At 44.6% G+C, this 16,963-nt stretch overlaps 1 protein-coding gene across 4 annotated transcripts in view; it reads right to left on the bottom strand.

Moving 5' to 3' along the window:
• MAP4K5 (mitogen-activated protein kinase kinase kinase kinase 5) overlaps positions 1-16,963 on the bottom strand; it is a 70,464-nt gene that overhangs the window by 45,864 nt on the left and 7,637 nt on the right. For all 4 annotated transcript variants that reach the window (XM_050711001.1, XM_050711003.1, XM_050711002.1 and 1 more), the window contains exon 2: positions 1,723-1,780. In XM_050711001.1, the coding sequence (XP_050566958.1) occupies positions 1,723-1,780 (58 nt within the window). The remainder of the gene's footprint in view (positions 1-1,722; positions 1,781-16,963) is intronic.

Raw genomic sequence — 16,963 nt, 5'->3', positions numbered from 1 at the left:
TCACTTGAATTTTTCAAATTCTTCCAATTGAAGAAACTGTTCTGATTTCACTGACTTTTAACTGTTAAAAAAAATTAACAAACAAAAACAAAACAAAAGCTATGCTTTTCAACCCATGTGAATGGAATCAAGTAACTACACCCAAACGGGACAATGTATTTTCTTAAGCAAGAAACCAGAAAACAGCGCATCCACCTCGGTCGCTATCAGTATACTGACGTTGCAAGACCCCATCAAAATGACAGTCTCTCTAACCTGTCCTGTCACACCACCACCACCAATGCTGGAGTTCAGGGACTGGAGACATTTCAGAGCTGGTCTTCAAACCCCCGAATCACAGCAGACAGGTTGGTGGGACCTCCAGAGGCCTCTGCTCCAGCCTTCTGCTCCGAGCAGGGCTAACCGCACTGCCAGGCCATGTTGCTCAGCGCCTTGTCCAGTCAACTTCTAGGACTCTTCCAGGATGGAGATCCCACCACCACTTCTCGGGGCCCTGTCGAGAGCACGAGCGCTCTCCAGAATGAAGAGTTTTTCCCATTTCCAACTGGAATCTCCCTTGCTTGTGCCTGCTGGCTCTCAGCCCTTCACTGGGCACCACTGCCGAGCCTGGCTCCATCTTCTGCGCGTCTCCAGTGGAATATGGTGGTTAGATCCCTCTTCAGTCTTGTCTCCAGGACAAAAACCACATGGCTCCATCAGCCTCTCCTATGTCAACTGTCTTTCCAGATTTTCCTCCACTTTTCCTGCCTAGAGAGTCTACATTCATTGCCTGTAGCACCCCAGTCACAAAAGTTATCCCATCCTGTCTCCAGAAATCCTACTACCTCCTAGCTCTGTGACTATACGTTAATTTCCAGTGTCACTTAATTGCTTCACAGACGAGATGTGATACTACGTGAGCACGGGGAAAGCACACATTCACAAAGAGGAGTCTCCCTCATCCCGTCCCAGAGCCACCCTGAACAGACACAGCATGGAAGTTCAGGCAAGGAATGGCTATGGGGAGACTAAGGTGGTAAAGAGATGCAGAAGAAGACTTCACTAAAGAGGGATTTGAAAGGTATTCCAGTGAACAAGTAATGACAGATTACCTCTTCAAGGAAATACCTGATCCCCAGGTGGGACAGATAAAAAGCTCCTTGCCTCATTTCCACTTCAGACTTAATTTCTGATTTCAGCTCTCTAAGCAACACTCAGATTAGGCTTCAGCTCAGCAAATATCCTGGGTAGCAAGTGAGCTTCTCCTGCCCTCTTTTAGGAGGAGTGAGAAAACGTATGAGGATAGCCATCCTCACAGTACAGGTGAGAAAAAAGACAACACATTACAAAGCAGAAGGCATTGTTTTTTCCCAATGCACCTTTGGTGAGCATTAGCATCATTGCTTGGTCTCTTTCCCCTTCTGATACACACAGCCTCCCAGCTCCCTATTCTTTCAGAGCTCACTATCTACCATCTGTCCTAAATCTTCTCTTTGTACTAACAACACATTGTAACTGCAACTTTTTATGAAACAATGATAAGGCAGATAAGAACGAACAAGGAAATAGTGAGCAGGACATAACCAAGAGTAATAACACATCCTGCAGAGCTTCCTGTCATCTAACCACTGAAACAGTAAAAAAAAAACACTTCTTTTGTCTGGAGCTTTGCAGCTATGAAAAAATAAACACGTGAGAAAACTGAAAATGCAACAAAAACACAGAAAAGAATGCAAAACTTACCAGGCTCTAACTTGATTATTTTTACAGCAGCCAGTTCTCCGGTATGAAGATTTCTAGCCTGCAATAAGAGAGTTAAGACACATTCAATTATACTGCAAAGGTTTCTCATGCAGTCTTACAAGGTATGAAAAGATATGCTATGATGTAACGTGCTACAAATATGGCACAATGCAATTAGCTGAGAGCGACCTGGGTGAGGATTATCCGGTCTTAGTATTAGCACAGCAACAACCTCGTTGAGTTCTGAAGAGTTACTGGCAGCTCTTTCCAGAGCTTTAAAAAAAACCAACCAGGTACTTGTCAACAAATGAGAGTTCATGCCTCTAAAACATCATTTTTAAGGGTTGTTGAGTCTGAGAAGTGCCTTGCCTGTGCTCACTGGGGTGGTACAAAAGAGCTGTGCTGCAACAGGAGTTGCCAGAGCATGCACTACTCAACCACCCACCTCGTGGTGCGAAACCTCCACGCACTCTGAAAGTGGAACTGATGGGTAGCAAGAGAGCAGCACTGCAGATGCAACACGGATGAGTCTCAGTTCCCTGGGAACAACCTGACCCTTACACTCTTCCAGTGTACCCTGAGAGTGAGTGGTCCCCACGACCCTCTGATGAAGGGGTACAGAGCTCCAGTTAAAACTTCGCACTACACCTGCAGAGAGCACTTCTGTAAACTTCACCCCGAGAATTCAGTGCTGGAGGAAAATGCTACAGGAACCTCAGATATGGAAAGTTTTAAGAGGGGCTTTCACTAACAGTGTTAACTCTGGTAAAATGAGCTCTAAATCACTTGGGCACCATCACCAGAGCTAAGCTACACTGTTTTTGACACAAAACCTAATCCAGTTAGGGACTGTGCCATTCCCTTTTTGCTGAGCATCCGAAAGCTACAGGAGTCTACACCCAACTCTTTTCTTCTTACCACAACAAACATGCAGAGTCTGCTGCATATAAAATCTGGTTAAAAGGTAGACTGTAGGAAATTTTTGGAAAAACTGGGTGAGGTGAAACTGATTTAGGTTAAGTGGGATGAGGATGCAAAGCAAATTTGCCCCTGTGGGTTGAGCTGGAGAAAGCCACTACAGAACAGAACCCTCTTTTCTCGCTTATGGACAAGTCTTCATTTGACAACAGGTAGAGCAAGAATTTGGAAGATGAATCTCTCACTTTTGTCAACACTTAGTCAAGCTTCCAAATCAGGAATGGCTTTCCAACTGCCAGGAAAAAAAAAAATAATAATAACTGGCCCATCTGAAGTCCTGTAGTGCTCAGGCAAGTGGTGGCTGTTGAAATGTATGCTAAGGACACAGGAAAATATGACTCAGCTGAAGACAGAGAGAACCTGAACAACCGCAACAGGACGGAACGACTCAAGCAAATCACTGAACAGAGGAACAGGTATCTGCTAACCACAAAGAAAATCTTTACCACTTCGTAAAGTACCTTCCTACCAGAGATGCTTTGAAGACCACAGCATTTGCATCCCTCAACATCCAGGAGGAGCACACAACCAAGCATGGACAGAGGATTAGGGCTTCTTGGGTACTGTTACACCAAACTATCAGTAAAAAACAGAGGGTCCCGTAAGAGACCAAGAACACACTCACTCACTAAAGTCAAGGAACATCAACTACCCATCCCCCTATCCACAAGCAAGCTTGCTGAGCAGCCAAGCTGTTCAGATAAAGGGGACTGCACTGTGTAGCGATCACCTTCATCTCAGAAACACGGGGAAGATTGCATTCCTTCCCAATGTTCCTCTTCCACACAAGCAGTAATTGTCACTGCTACTGTTATGCTGAAGCCTGAAAGAACAGATGGGGTCTGCCAAAGGTCTCTGGTACGCAGGCTGCTTGGCTGGGCCCCGACGGCTCAGGCCAGAGGCCGCTGCAATTGCTGGCTGTCAGCTCGCACCTGGCACAGGCCTCGCAGCTTCACCAAACCCTGTCCTGCTGCCGCCGGTACTGCCACCGAGTGCTTGCACATGACCTACAGCCTGAACATGGACTGTTTCGGTTTTCAGCCATCAGACTTTGCCGGAATGGAAAGCTCGTCACCAGGTTGGTATTCATGAACTGAACACATCAGGTTTACCACAGAATCACAAAGGTTGGAAGAGACCTCCAAGATCATCTGGTCCAACCATCCCCCTACCACCAATGTCACCACTAAACCACGTCCCCAAGCACCATGTCCAACCTTTCCTTGAACACCCCCAGGGACGGTGACTCCACCACCTCCCTGGGCAACCCGTCCCAGTCACAGAACCGGACCCAGCCCTCCAGGTGCGGCCTCCTCAGTGCTGGGCACGGGGCAAGGATCGGCTCTCCTGACCTGCTGGCGGTATTTCACCTCATGCAGCCGAGACACCATTCGTCGTCTTAGCAGCAAGGGCACATTGTGATGTCCTTGTTTGGATGCTCACAGGTGCAGGAACGGTATTAGGCATTCTGTCTAGACAGCCATGTCGCAAGCATGCAGCAAATTACCCAAAGTGGCTTTTCCCAGCAGACAGCCACCTGCCGTAAGCATGACTGACGGTTGTTATTTCACCTTCAATTGCACCCGCTTTACACAGGTACCTCCGTTTCTCTCTGCTGTCACCTCCTGTTTTTTAAAGCTTTCTCTTCCATACCTTTCTGTCAGCTGAAAACTTCATCAATAATGAATCACTCGTATCTTGCATATCATGAAAAATGTAAGATGGTGAAGGCTAAAAACTGGTTCCCCGTGGCGTACAGCTAAATAAGAAAGCTGCCAAATAAGGACTCCTGAAATCATTTTAAGACACATTTGTTAAAGAAATTCTCGTCTTATTTCCTATGAGTCACTGCAGCCCACATTACTCTACTTTTATAAAAGGGCTGTGCAGTGCTGAGGAAGTCACGGACAGGAATCGCCCCATTGACACCGCTCTCTTTGTGAACCAAATGTGAAATTTTACTACAAGTGATATCTGACAAACCTAACTTCTTCCCATTTCCCTCTTGTGAATTAGTTAATGACCTTTCCTTTTGTATTATTGATATACTTCTTCACTGGGAAAAAAAAGGATGTCAAGCCAAAAACTTGTACTTTTCCTAGTCATCCTATTTATGTTTTTAAAACCTAACAGCAAAATATCTGCCTCTTTCTGCTCCCCTGAAATTTCCTCTGCATTTCAAGTCTTAATTTAAAAGTAGTTTAAACCAGGGACCAGATATTGTTTTACAATATCTGCATGCCAAGTAATCACGTCCTGCCAATTAACAAATATCTTACTTCAGTACCTGCTGTTTAATATTTCTTGATCTATTACTGATACGGCAAGTTATCATGCATCTGCATTCATCACACAGAGATGGCATAGATGTTGTGAACACAGATACTGTGAACTCAGAACAGAAAATTATGCTCTATGTTACTTAGAATGAAAATTAAAATGACAGGATTTTGGCAGAACAATTGCAAAGCTTCAACAGGAACCTTGATCTACACAAGAATGGGACCAGAGCAAGGGTATATTTGAATGAGGTGAGCCACAGAATTAACCTTATTGTTCTCTACGTCCTATACAGCATATATTTACCAAGAAAGAAGGGCTAGGTGGTCTTTTGGCCACCTCCTCTTCAGCTATCCCACACGGGATGAATGACAGCATCCCAGTGAGCACAGCTCTTCCACAATATTTTACTAGCTAAACACTAATCCTACAGAACAACACAGAGTCTGCGATCAAAATAAAATGAAACCTTTTTTCAAATGTCTCATTACAGAAACGTAGTGACCGAGAAACAGGATTAATGCTACCAGCTTAATGTTAAAACACAATAAGCGTTAACTTTTTTTCTCAGTATATGTCAGCATCTGCCAACACAAACCACAGATTTGCTCAAGCGTACACGCAGCTGCACCAGAGACCAAAGGTTCCTCTAAATCCACGGGCCCATCCCAAACTGCAGATGCTTCAGCAAGTGGTTAAGAACTGACGAGCAGTGGTGTCACCTTCCTGCTGCACCCTCCCAGCATCAGGACCGGGAGCTGCAGGATCAGGAGCTGCAGACAGAGCCTGTGCTGTCGATTCAAGAGAAACCCACCTTGTCCCAACAAGGCACACCACGAGCTGTGTGCCCCAATGCCAAACTCAAAGATCAGAGGTCCAGAATCAGTACATCTGGGGTTTGGGGCAGTTGGGAGAGGTTTATGATATTACCCACAAAAAAAATCATCAAGTTTTCCCACCGAGACTTACCTTACTTCTCAGAATGACATCAAAAAGCTGCCATGGGACAGTGGGACCCAACACGATACCAGTGGCAAACCGTACGTGTGATGCTTCCCTCTGCATCCCCAAAGAATGCACACAAGAAAACACATTTGGGTAGGACACTTTTTATAGCTAATGACCAGAAATAACAGAGAAAACTGGTTTCAGAACCAGTTACACACCGCAACTTTATTTAAGAGTGCACACAGGATGATCCCAGGCAAGAGGGGTCCACAGTACTCAGCTGAGTGGAAATGGACAGGAGAGTTGTTGCACTTGCACACATCTGAAGTGCAAGTTTATGTGCTGTTTCCTTGTCCAACCATTTTCTCCTTCCACACTGAGGAAGCGAAGGAGAAGATTCAGACACCAATATCACAACCTCCAGATCAGTATTTTCAATTTCCATGGTGAAACCCCCTCCTTACTCCTATGCCCTGGTCTGATCTCCAGCCTTGGATCAACCATCCAGTTCTCCAGAAGATCCATTTGTTCAACGGAGTCTTCGTTTAATCAAATCACAATTGCAGCCCCTCTGGCAACCCTCCCACACATCCCCATCTTATTCATTCCTTGCCAAGCTTCACTCATCAGCGACCACAGCGTTTGTCACGTGCTGCCTGCTTCTTCTCAGTTACTGCATGTACCTCCAAAAGGTCCCCTAACCTCCTGCCCAGACACCGAAATGGAAATTTCTCATCTGCTTTCTAGCTTCTGGCCTCTGACACTTATAAATCTTAAGCTGCTCTGCCCTGTTTTGAAATTCCCATCACGCTGTATCGTTCTGCCTGTATCTCACAGCATCACCAAACCCTGAATCCACCTACCTACGGCTCTGAATTCCCATCCACCACCACTCTCAGCCAACTAGGGTGACCCAAAGAAATCTCTCACCTGGGCTGCTCTAAATTCACAAGAACAGCATCCTTCCTGATACGCAGGACACACAATAAGTCTCTTAGCTGTCATGGAAAGAGAACCCAAAATACTGCGGAGAATAAAAAGAATGAGATAGTGGACTAAACCAAAACTACTACATACAGGTACCAGAAGGCAAGGGCAGAGACCTTGGAACAGAAGATGGCATCTTGAAGCTGCCACCACAACCAGCCCACCTCTGGTGTGAGCCGCTGCCACAACGTGGCACCACCACCGGCCCCTTCAGCAGCACCTCAGCCGTGAGCTTCTTTCCTACTTAATGATCTGAGTTGTACTACCACTTGTAGTATTCCTCTCCTGCGTAATACAAGCGCTCCCACAAACATGCCACATTCTTGTACGTGACCCCATTTCAGTCTTTTTGTGCTATGCTCAAACCGGTTGCACCTCCCGCAAAGGTGGCCCTTCCTTCTCAGGATCAGGCCCACGGTTCCTCACCGCTGTTCCCAGCACGCCAGAAGAAACCATCAAGGATCAGGAAGTCCCGAGGCCCTGCACCGTGCTGCAGCCCCAACAGGCAGACCTGCAGCCAGTCCCCAGAGCCCCGCTACCTCCAGCGGGATGGTCAGTGGGGGGTTCATCCCCTGTGTTTGGTTTTTGTTAGTGAACACACCAATAAACAGCCATACGAATCAGTAAGCAGAGGGCAATTTAGGTTACGTTTCTGACCTGTCCAGAGCAGACATACCATTAGCGAACGGGAAGGAGAAGCTTGTGCTCCTGAAACACCACCTCTTTGCCAGCTGAGTTTAACACCCGGACTGCAGAGCTGGATATTCATAAAAAAGTCAATGCGTAACCCCAAAACTTCTCACAAAACCCAGCTTAAAAGCAACAAGAGTTCATCTCCATTGTTTGAGTTTAGAATTTTTGTCTTTCACAAAAGGATACTGGGACCTTTGCGGTGCCCCACCTTAGGAGAGCACTTTTGCAGAAGAAATCAAACTCTTCAAAAGCTCTAAAAAAAAAAAAAAAATCTTTGAAAATTTCCAGCTAAAGGTTAACCCAAGCCAGTACAACGACCAGCTCTGACAGCTCTCTGCTGAACACAGTCTCCTGAGCTGCTCACCTGAGCAGCACCTTGCAAAGAAAATAAACGGCCGCCCTTCTGCCAGTACAAAACCAGACCTCGGTGTCAGGATGGTGAAAAGTGAAAGAGTCACCTCTTCGGGCCATGGACCGACCGCAGAGCTCTTCTGCCTGGTCCCCAGCCAAAACCAGTAGATCCCACCACAGCTTTCCAGTTTTCTTTCCAGTTTTAGACTGAGTTAGGAGCATCCTAGCTCCTGTCCCAGTGGCAGCCATCACGGGCTGCAGGCATCCTCAGGAGACCTCTGCAGAAGTGGCATCGGACCCACATATTTCTTCCTGCATTCCTGGGTGCACGTACCAAACCCACACAGGTGCAACTACTGGAGAAATGTGTGTGTGGTTATTTATTTATGTGGTTTTGAAAATGTAAAACAAAATAAACAAAATCAACCCCAAATTCCCTACATGACCATCCTGAGAAAACCTAAACAGAGTAGTGGACTGAGTAAAGGCCCTCCTGCTTGGCACTGGGAGCATCTCTGGAACAGATGCTGAACAGGTATTTCTCTCCTTCATGTGGGAAGCTCGATGAAAGGATCAAAATCTTAGAAGAAGGAACAAAATAGAACAGCTTTAAGGAAAAAATACAAAAAGTAAGAGTGGGATGATTCTACAAAATCCTAATGCAAATCTTACTGAATGGGTTTGGATCTGTGCCGGGCAGAAACAACTGTTCGGAGTCCCTCCTACCCTCCATTTGTCTTTTAAGGTGTGCCAAGGAGCTCACGTGTCAAGCAGATGCCAATCTAATCCGAGCTGACAGAAGAAGATACCTAGCAGCAATTTCTAATTTTCAGGGCTCTTTCTCTTTTAGGAGGCAGAAAGAGCCAAAAGGCAATTGTTCACTCCGCAGTTTCCCAGCTGGGTCTCTAAGATAGAGAGCAGTACCAGGCTCTTTTATAGGGAAAAGGCACAGAGGCTTTCAGAAGCCATTTCTGTAACAGAGACTTTACAGATTCAACACACTGAAAGAGAGTCGCCTCTTACAACCAACACCATGGTGCTTTTCAGAATCAACCAGAAATAAAGATTCACGTGCTAACTTTCCTTTTCTTTCCTTACACTGCAGCAGCACCACCGAGAGCCACCACTGCGGATGCCGGAGCAGCATGCTGTTCTCCAACCACAAATATTAGTTTTTCAGGGTGCTCTGCAGATAGACACGATACTCCTCGTTCCTCAGGTGAGCACCGCATGCAAGAACAAAGCAGGAGCTGACACTTCGCAGCCGTCACTGCCTACTTCCACATTTACAGTGCTCACATTTTCCCTCTCTGAAGGGGCAAAAGCCAGAATACACAAAAGTAACAGGGTTTAAATAAATTCCACGTTCAAACCTCAAACCCAGAGCAGCAGGATCAGTGACTGGCACTCCCAAGCACAGCTGTAATGCAAATAAAGCTCAAACCTATTTACTTTTGCTGGCAGTTGGTGAAGTTTAGATAGCGTATCTCTAGCAGAGAAAATTGGTAGGAGGGGAACCTACCTTTCACTCACAGACTTCATACACTTTCTTACTCAAGGCCAATTAACTCAAGCAATAAGGGATTAGAAGCTCATTAAGGATGGGAGGCCAACTCCTTTTATTCCGGCACAGAAAACAGACTCGGGATTTGTATAAGCAACGTGCCCTTACCGTTCTGCTACAGATCTCAGCGGACACTGAAACGTTTAATTCTCATTCCTGGCAATAACTGCTGAAGGACAAAGACCTATGGCACTACGGAAAACAATAGTAACAAAGCTAAGATCAGTGAGCATCTTAACAGTATTTATTTAGGGGAAAAAATAACAAAAAAAGCAGCTATATGCATCCAAGTTGGTTATTCTGCTATGAAATTTTTTTGGCAGACCATAATTTGCAAAATATTTGGCATGACCCTCCAAAAATTGAAAAGCTGAAGCTAGAAATAGACCTTGACCACAAAAGTACTATTTAGCAACTAATGCAGCACGAAAGATACAAACAAATACCACATGAGGGGGAAAAAAAAAGGCCAGATTTTGACTCAGTTGGAGCAGACCATTGGCAAAAAGACAAAACAAAAGAACTTCTTCAAGTTACAGCTATGTGAATAAGACTGTTTTGAAAAGTTCATATATTGTGGCACCGGATACTATTTGTGAACGTAGCATAAGATGACACAAATCAAAGAAAGCCCACGAAGCTGCTAATATACTGAAAACTGAGCCCGTGCCTAACAGCTTTACTGGTCAGGGTGTAAAATAGGGGGAAACGTAAATAAATAAATAAATAGATACCTTCAGACATATTATTCATCTACACACCAATTTGGATTTTAAAAGAGTTTATTCACCAGAAAATAAAAAGAATAAATTTAATCAATTCTATTCCTACGTTGAATGCACACATCAAGACACAGGAAAAAAAATCCCTCACGGTATTATGGATTGCAAATTCAAGTAACATTAAAAGACTGCACATTTTATCAGCTGCAAGGGAATTTATTTATTCCTTAGAGATGAAAGAACTAAGAGATTTGTCAACCAAAATACGTGAAGAAGAGTATCTGTTTCTCTTCTTTTCGCTGCAGAGAGAAATGAGCATGTTGAACCGCCGCCGCAGTCAATCTCTTAACATCCCTTCCAGGTCAAGGCAGAACCCTTAACCCTACGAACCTTAGACATTAGGAACTCACATGATGGACACTAACATTTTATATTTCAGGGAAGTTATGAAGAATTTCTGATATTTTGCACGCAACAAGGACAGAACCACTGGGCGACACGTCATAGTCATGCAGGAAATCTACGGTTAGGCTCCAAAGCACTAGACTGTTCACGACAAAAAATCCCGTCTGGCTTTCTAGACTGCGAAGAAACCCTGTTTTTGAAGGAAAAGGCAAGTCTTAAGCCACTTCTGTTTCATTAAAGAATTAAAGACCATCATCTTCTGTTTTGGTACTACAGAAAAAAGAAGTATTTTACTTTCTTGCTTTGTAAGCACGAGTTAACCCACAACAAGCAGCGTCTGTCCCTTCAGGAGGGCAGAACTACGGAACCGCCACTGGTATTTTTAAGAAGAAATTGCAAGTCGCAGACTGCGACTCTCATACCAGCACCAATGCATGCAACTTCCTACAATAACAGACACGCTTCTGGACGTCCTTTCAGATTAGTCAGAATGAAATATCCAAGTGTACACTTCTGTTGTTGTTTTTAATTAAAGCTATTTTGCCTAGAATTGCGGCATTTCGTGCTGAGACTTGAGTGTGTGCAAGTTCTTTTCAACTACAGTGTGTTTGGGCAAACCCCTCAGGCTTTTATGTCACACACAGGCACACACGAAGCCTTCCAAGCCAAGGGCACACATCTCTTTTGCAATTTATCTGATAGAATGCAGAGAGGTGCAGGTGAAAAACGTGCATTTAAATCGAGAAATCTAACTCCAACATCATTATTCAGTGACTGCCTCCTTAAATTTCGATTCCTCAGATACACTAACAGTTACCAAAATAAAAGGAACAAGCCATAAAGTTGTCTTCATGAAGAAAACAGATTTGGGTGTTTTGGTCTGTGTTGTTGTTGTTAAATAAAACAGCAACCAGATTGGAAAGAATGAATAAAAAAGCAGCTGTGTAAATCAAAGAAGATAAAAGAAAAATAGTTAAAAATAGGAGTAGGGAGATACTTTTGTCCTAAGTTTAAGTTCTGTTTTGCACCTGTACTATATCAATTGTCATCTTCTTGGGGTGAGAATGGAGAAAGGCTTCGGCTTGGTTAAAACAGAGCAATTGCCTCTCAATTTTGCTTGTGTACCTGTGTATACACATCACAGTGTGCCTGCCTCTTTCAGATCGCTGGGATGGCACCACTGCTCAGCTGCTTCTACTAGAATGTAACGCAACATTTATTTACAATCTTAATTTTATGTCTTACCATGACGAAATAGTGATCAGTAACATTTCTACTTCTGTAGGCAATTTAATATCAGTCTGGAAAGTAAGCTTAGTAACTTCTGGTAAGTTTTTAATGAGGAAAATTATAACTTTTAAGTGTGCTAGATACATAAGGAAGGTTAAGTATCAAATGCATCTTGCACTTACACTAAGTGCAGAGAGGATGTCATCTGTAATGAAATGGCAGCTGTAAAATCCTGAAAGATGTGCTATCTTATCCCCTGAAAGATGTGCTATCTTATCCCCTGACACCACACTTTAGTCAGAATGAAGTTTTTCAGGTTTTTGTTTTTTCAATTTTTAAATAGTTTTCTAAATTTTGGCTCATCCCACTCATTTAACGATATAACTTGGAAAAAAAGAGGCAAGTGCTTTTCTACAGTTAAGCTACAGTTGACAAACACCAGTTTCACTTCAGTAGCCTGGTTTCAAGTCACTTGGCCAGTGACTTCCCCAGTTCATTTGTTCAACTTTCTTTACAACATGGATGGAAGACCTGCTGCTTGAGTAGCATACACACTACAGAAATTCTAATATTACAGTAAATTGGGCCTTATGATTTAACTAAATTTTTAAAGATTTTTTCCCCCCAATTTTAATGTAGTTGAAAACATTTTCCATTTTGCCTTATTCCTCTCTGTTTCTAGATGTCATTAACTGCTTGACCCTCGGTGGGCCCTCGAGGCTGTGAAGGCAATGCCCCTCCATCCCAGGTTAGCCCAACAATCTGCTCCCCGGTTCTGCAAACACCTGCAATTCCCACCCCCAATACTTGTAATCCTCTCCCTTCTGCAGCTGTGCGGATTTTGCATGGACAAGGATTGTGTTCAAGAAAGCTGGAAGAAAATGTGATAGCAAGTCAGTCGTAGTAGCTGGCAGGAGTAGTTCAGCTGCCACGTGCAGGCTGTCCTCAGCATCTTTGCTGTGCTAAGAACCACCGTGATGGAGGCTTGATGATCTGCACACCTGCCTAATTGAAAGGAACAAGCCACAAGATCTTCATGAAATAAAACAGTAAGCTGTGGGATGTTTTTTTTTTTCTTACATAAGACAGCAGCCAAAATGCAAAAAACAAATGCAAAAGCAGCCCTGTAAATTAAAACAGATTACAGCCACATCCTTAAATAGAAAAGCCAAAGTTGTCACATGTAATGTTACACTTGCTATAAGGTGTCTTGAAGACATGATATATCCTGCAAGTATATTCCACCTGCAGGAAGCTTAAGATATCATTCTTGCCCTTCTCTGCATAAATCCACAGGAGACTAAACTCACGTAATCAAAGGGCAACCACACAGGGATCACATGCAAATTCCACTTCAAGCTTTGGAAAGCTGCCCTTAGCCAAATAAAATGATATACAGAGATGAAGTAATGAAATCAGAAACCATGAGAGAGTAGGAGGGCCACAGCCACCACGTCAAGTTGAACTTGAGGCCCAGTGAGACTGCATCCCGGGGAAGGACAAAGCCGACGAGGACACAGCCCAGCATCACACCTTTCCTACAGCACACCACGCACATCCACCCTAGCCGGCGCGCAGCATTTCCCACAGGCTGCCTGAAGCACCAAGGCTCCCAGAAATAGAGGCAGCAACTGCTTCATCTCTCTCTGAAGTCCATCACTTCATGGTTTCATGGAGAGAAGCCAAAGCCTGCTGGGTCTCCTCCTCCTCCTCACAAACGCCGTCCCTACAGCAGCTACCTTTGCTGCCCAAGCCAACACAGCCCGTCTGTACTCAAGACATTCCAGTCTAGGATTGAGACAAACGTCAACACCCACAGAATGAGAAAAAGGCAAAATTTATGTTCCTGTACCCTAAAAAAGGCAATTGGTTGGGCTTGTCGGCCTGTACTGTGTGGCCAGCCAGGCCCCTGTACGTGGCACTGGTCAGGGCGCACCACGAATGCTGTGCTCAGTTTTGGGCTCCTCTTTACAAGGCCATGCATTTGCTTGAGCACGTGCAGAGAAGAGCAAGGAAGCTGGTGAAGGGACTGGAAGACGAGTTGTGAGGGGCGGCTGAGGGCGCTGGGGCTACTCAGTCTGGAGAGGAGGAGGCTGAGGGGAGGCCTCGCTGAGGGGAGGCCTCCAGGCTGCAGCGAGGGGGGTGCCAGTCTCTTTTCTCAGCTGAAAAGTAACAGAACACGAGGAAACGGTCCCAAGTTGTTCCAGGGGAGGCTTACGTTGGCTATCAGGAAGAATTTCTTCATGGAAATGATGGTCAGGCATTGGAACAGGCTGGTGGTGGGGGCCCCAGCCCGGAGGTATTTAAGAGACACGTGGACGTGGCGCTGAGGGACAGGGCTTAGCGGTGGGACTCAGGAGGTCAGGTTGATCATTGGATTTGGTGATCCTGAAGGTCTTTTCCAACCTAAACCATTCTACAATTCTAGGATGGCAAATCATAAAACATTCTCCTTAGAACTCCCTAACCGTTCTCCTAACTCCCTTCCTTCCCAGTTCAGTACCGGGAGCCAAATTAAAAAAACAGCTCTCTAGACGGCAACAGTTTGGCAAAGTTTTAAAGGCATTATGTTAATCAACAGCACTACACAATTTTTCTCACCGTTACTTATGCCTCTTCACAGTTACCCCAGTAGACTACCAGAACTCAAACGGTGCTTTTAATTTTAATGCAGATGTGCCTGACACAAGAAGAAACAGCACTATCAGAAACTGCTTATCCTGCCCAAACGCTGGCCCACAGAACTCCTGAACTTCATGCTGGTGTAGATAGTTTGGATATACAGACACACTCAGCACAGCCCAGAAACCCTCATCCCTCGTGAGCTACTACTGCTACCGATACCGATGCCCAGCTGCCTCCCTACACGCATCTGCCATTACCTCTCCCATGTAGTGGAAATTGTCCTCTGAAGGCAGAGGGCATTTAAAATGGCAGCACTTCTTTCACCTTTTTCTTTGAAAAACGTTTTTGCATCTCGGAAGTTTAAGAGAATCCATCATCATACTTTAACTAATAATCCCCGAGAGCCCACATGACTGTGAATACCTGCAAGTGACACATCAGATATTCTCCCCTACCCCACCATAGACCAAACTCAAAGGAAAAATTTCAGCTCCTGCCATTTTCAAACCCTTGGTAAATACAACACGAATACCTCAAGCTGTTAGTCACTGCAGAGCAACGAACACTCATCAGACAGACATTGCTTCCTGTTCCGCTCAAATGCTAATACTTTAAGTTTTATCGAGACAAAATACATCCATACAGGACAACATAGCCCCACCTTTATTCTTTCTACTTACCGTATTTACACATTCCCATGCCTCTGCAAGAGACTTTACCGCTTATCTTCCATTAAGATTAATGGCAATTTTATGGCAAGATTATCCAATGATTATAATTAATCTATTATCTTGCACATCTGTATATTAAACAGTGAGTTAAGACCACTGTACCACCATTGACTATTGCTTCAACAATGGTCAGCAAACAGCCATTTGCATAGCGGAGAACAGAACAAAAATATAACTTCTTGGAGTAGACCATCAAATTAAATTTAATATCTGGCCTTATCATCTCTCAGCCTTTGCTGTTCCTTCTTACTAATAACTCTGAAGGCAAACAATACAGTGTACCATTTCTCGTGTACTGGGTTCCTTTGGCAGCATCCTGGCAAAGTAGGTTACTGAGAAACACCAAAAACAGAACTCCATCTTCTTCTCTAAGTAGGGCATTAGTATGGTGCACTGACAAAGCATCCAAACAAAGTAAGTTCATCTGCTCCACGCAAACTTAAATTGTGGCTACTACTGTTCAAAGGCTGCTGTTTGACAGCAGGTCCCTTTCTAATGATCTCTTTAGCATATATAACCAGAATAAAATTGAACACGAATGGCTTATACCTAAACCCAGATTTCTGTATTTCTACTTATGAAGAATAAATGATGCCCTTAATGCTGCACAGGTGGGTTATTCAAAGAAAGCTCAATAAGGGTTACTTATCAGCAGACCCCTGCAAAGATCTCTTGCTTTGTGAGGAGAAACAGCACCTGCCTTTCTGGAATATCTCAATTTTCACATTTCAACAGGCTACAAATCCAGCGGTTTACATGAACCTGAAAATATGTTTCAGTCAGCTTTCTGAACATGTCTAGCCAAATCTTCCGTACCTCTATGAAATCATGAACTTTCTATACATTACACTCATGTGGAAGATATAAAAATAGACTTGGGAGAAAATTCCAACATGCTAAAATATCAAATATGGCATTAACGGTGCTGCTTTCACGGACCAGTTCAGTAAAAGCAGCAGTTCTGGCTACCAGCACTGTATGTCAGCTCAGAGCCCCCCGGGATACCCGTGACTGCATCCTGCACAATCCTTTTACTATCTTCAGGAGCAGAGAAGTCAGCAGAAACACATACACCAACACATGGGTAAGAGACTAGGGAAAAGTGCTGGAAGAGGCTAAGACTTTGGAACAAAAGTCTTGACACTTCCTGTTCTCCCTCTGCTGCAATAAGCTTCAGATTTTTTACGGCCTGCTCGTGATGTAGTCTCAAACCATTTCGTAGTGTTCTCCAGTCTCTGAAGTGTGCAATTTCAAGAGCTCTGCGATGCTAAATGTGCTAGCCCCGTAATTCAACTACCTCTTGACAGAGCAGAGAGGAACATGCCGTGCTGTGTCTGGCAGCTGTTAGTGGTCACTGAATCAGAGATAAGATGTTAGCCTTTTCCCTAGCACCCCCACTCCCACCTTCCTAAAGTTTCTGCATAGACCAGTCCCGTCTTAATCCCTTTGCCTTGACAGGGGCAGGATGGAAACAGCACCCACAAAACAGACTTGCCTCTGACCTGCAGTCCCGACTAGAAGAAGAAGCCAGGAAGCAGTTCCTCGCTCACCTCCTGCGCGCTCTTTTCACCCAGAGCAGGTGAGAGGGCCCCAGGGATACAGTCGAGGCACAGCGCAGCACGGTGCTTTTCCATCCGCCACGGGGAAGGATGAGCTTCGGCTCTTTGAGGGGCAAACAAAGCCCGTGCAGACTCTATCCACCGTGCTGGGTAAAATGAGTTACTCGA

Source organism: Cygnus atratus, chromosome 5 (genome assembly GCF_013377495.2).
Source record: "Cygnus atratus isolate AKBS03 ecotype Queensland, Australia chromosome 5, CAtr_DNAZoo_HiC_assembly, whole genome shotgun sequence".
Lineage (NCBI taxonomy): Eukaryota > Metazoa > Chordata > Aves > Anseriformes > Anatidae > Cygnus > Cygnus atratus.
The sequence above is the reverse complement of the archived record's forward strand: the minus strand, read 5'-3'. Positions and strand labels throughout refer to the sequence as shown.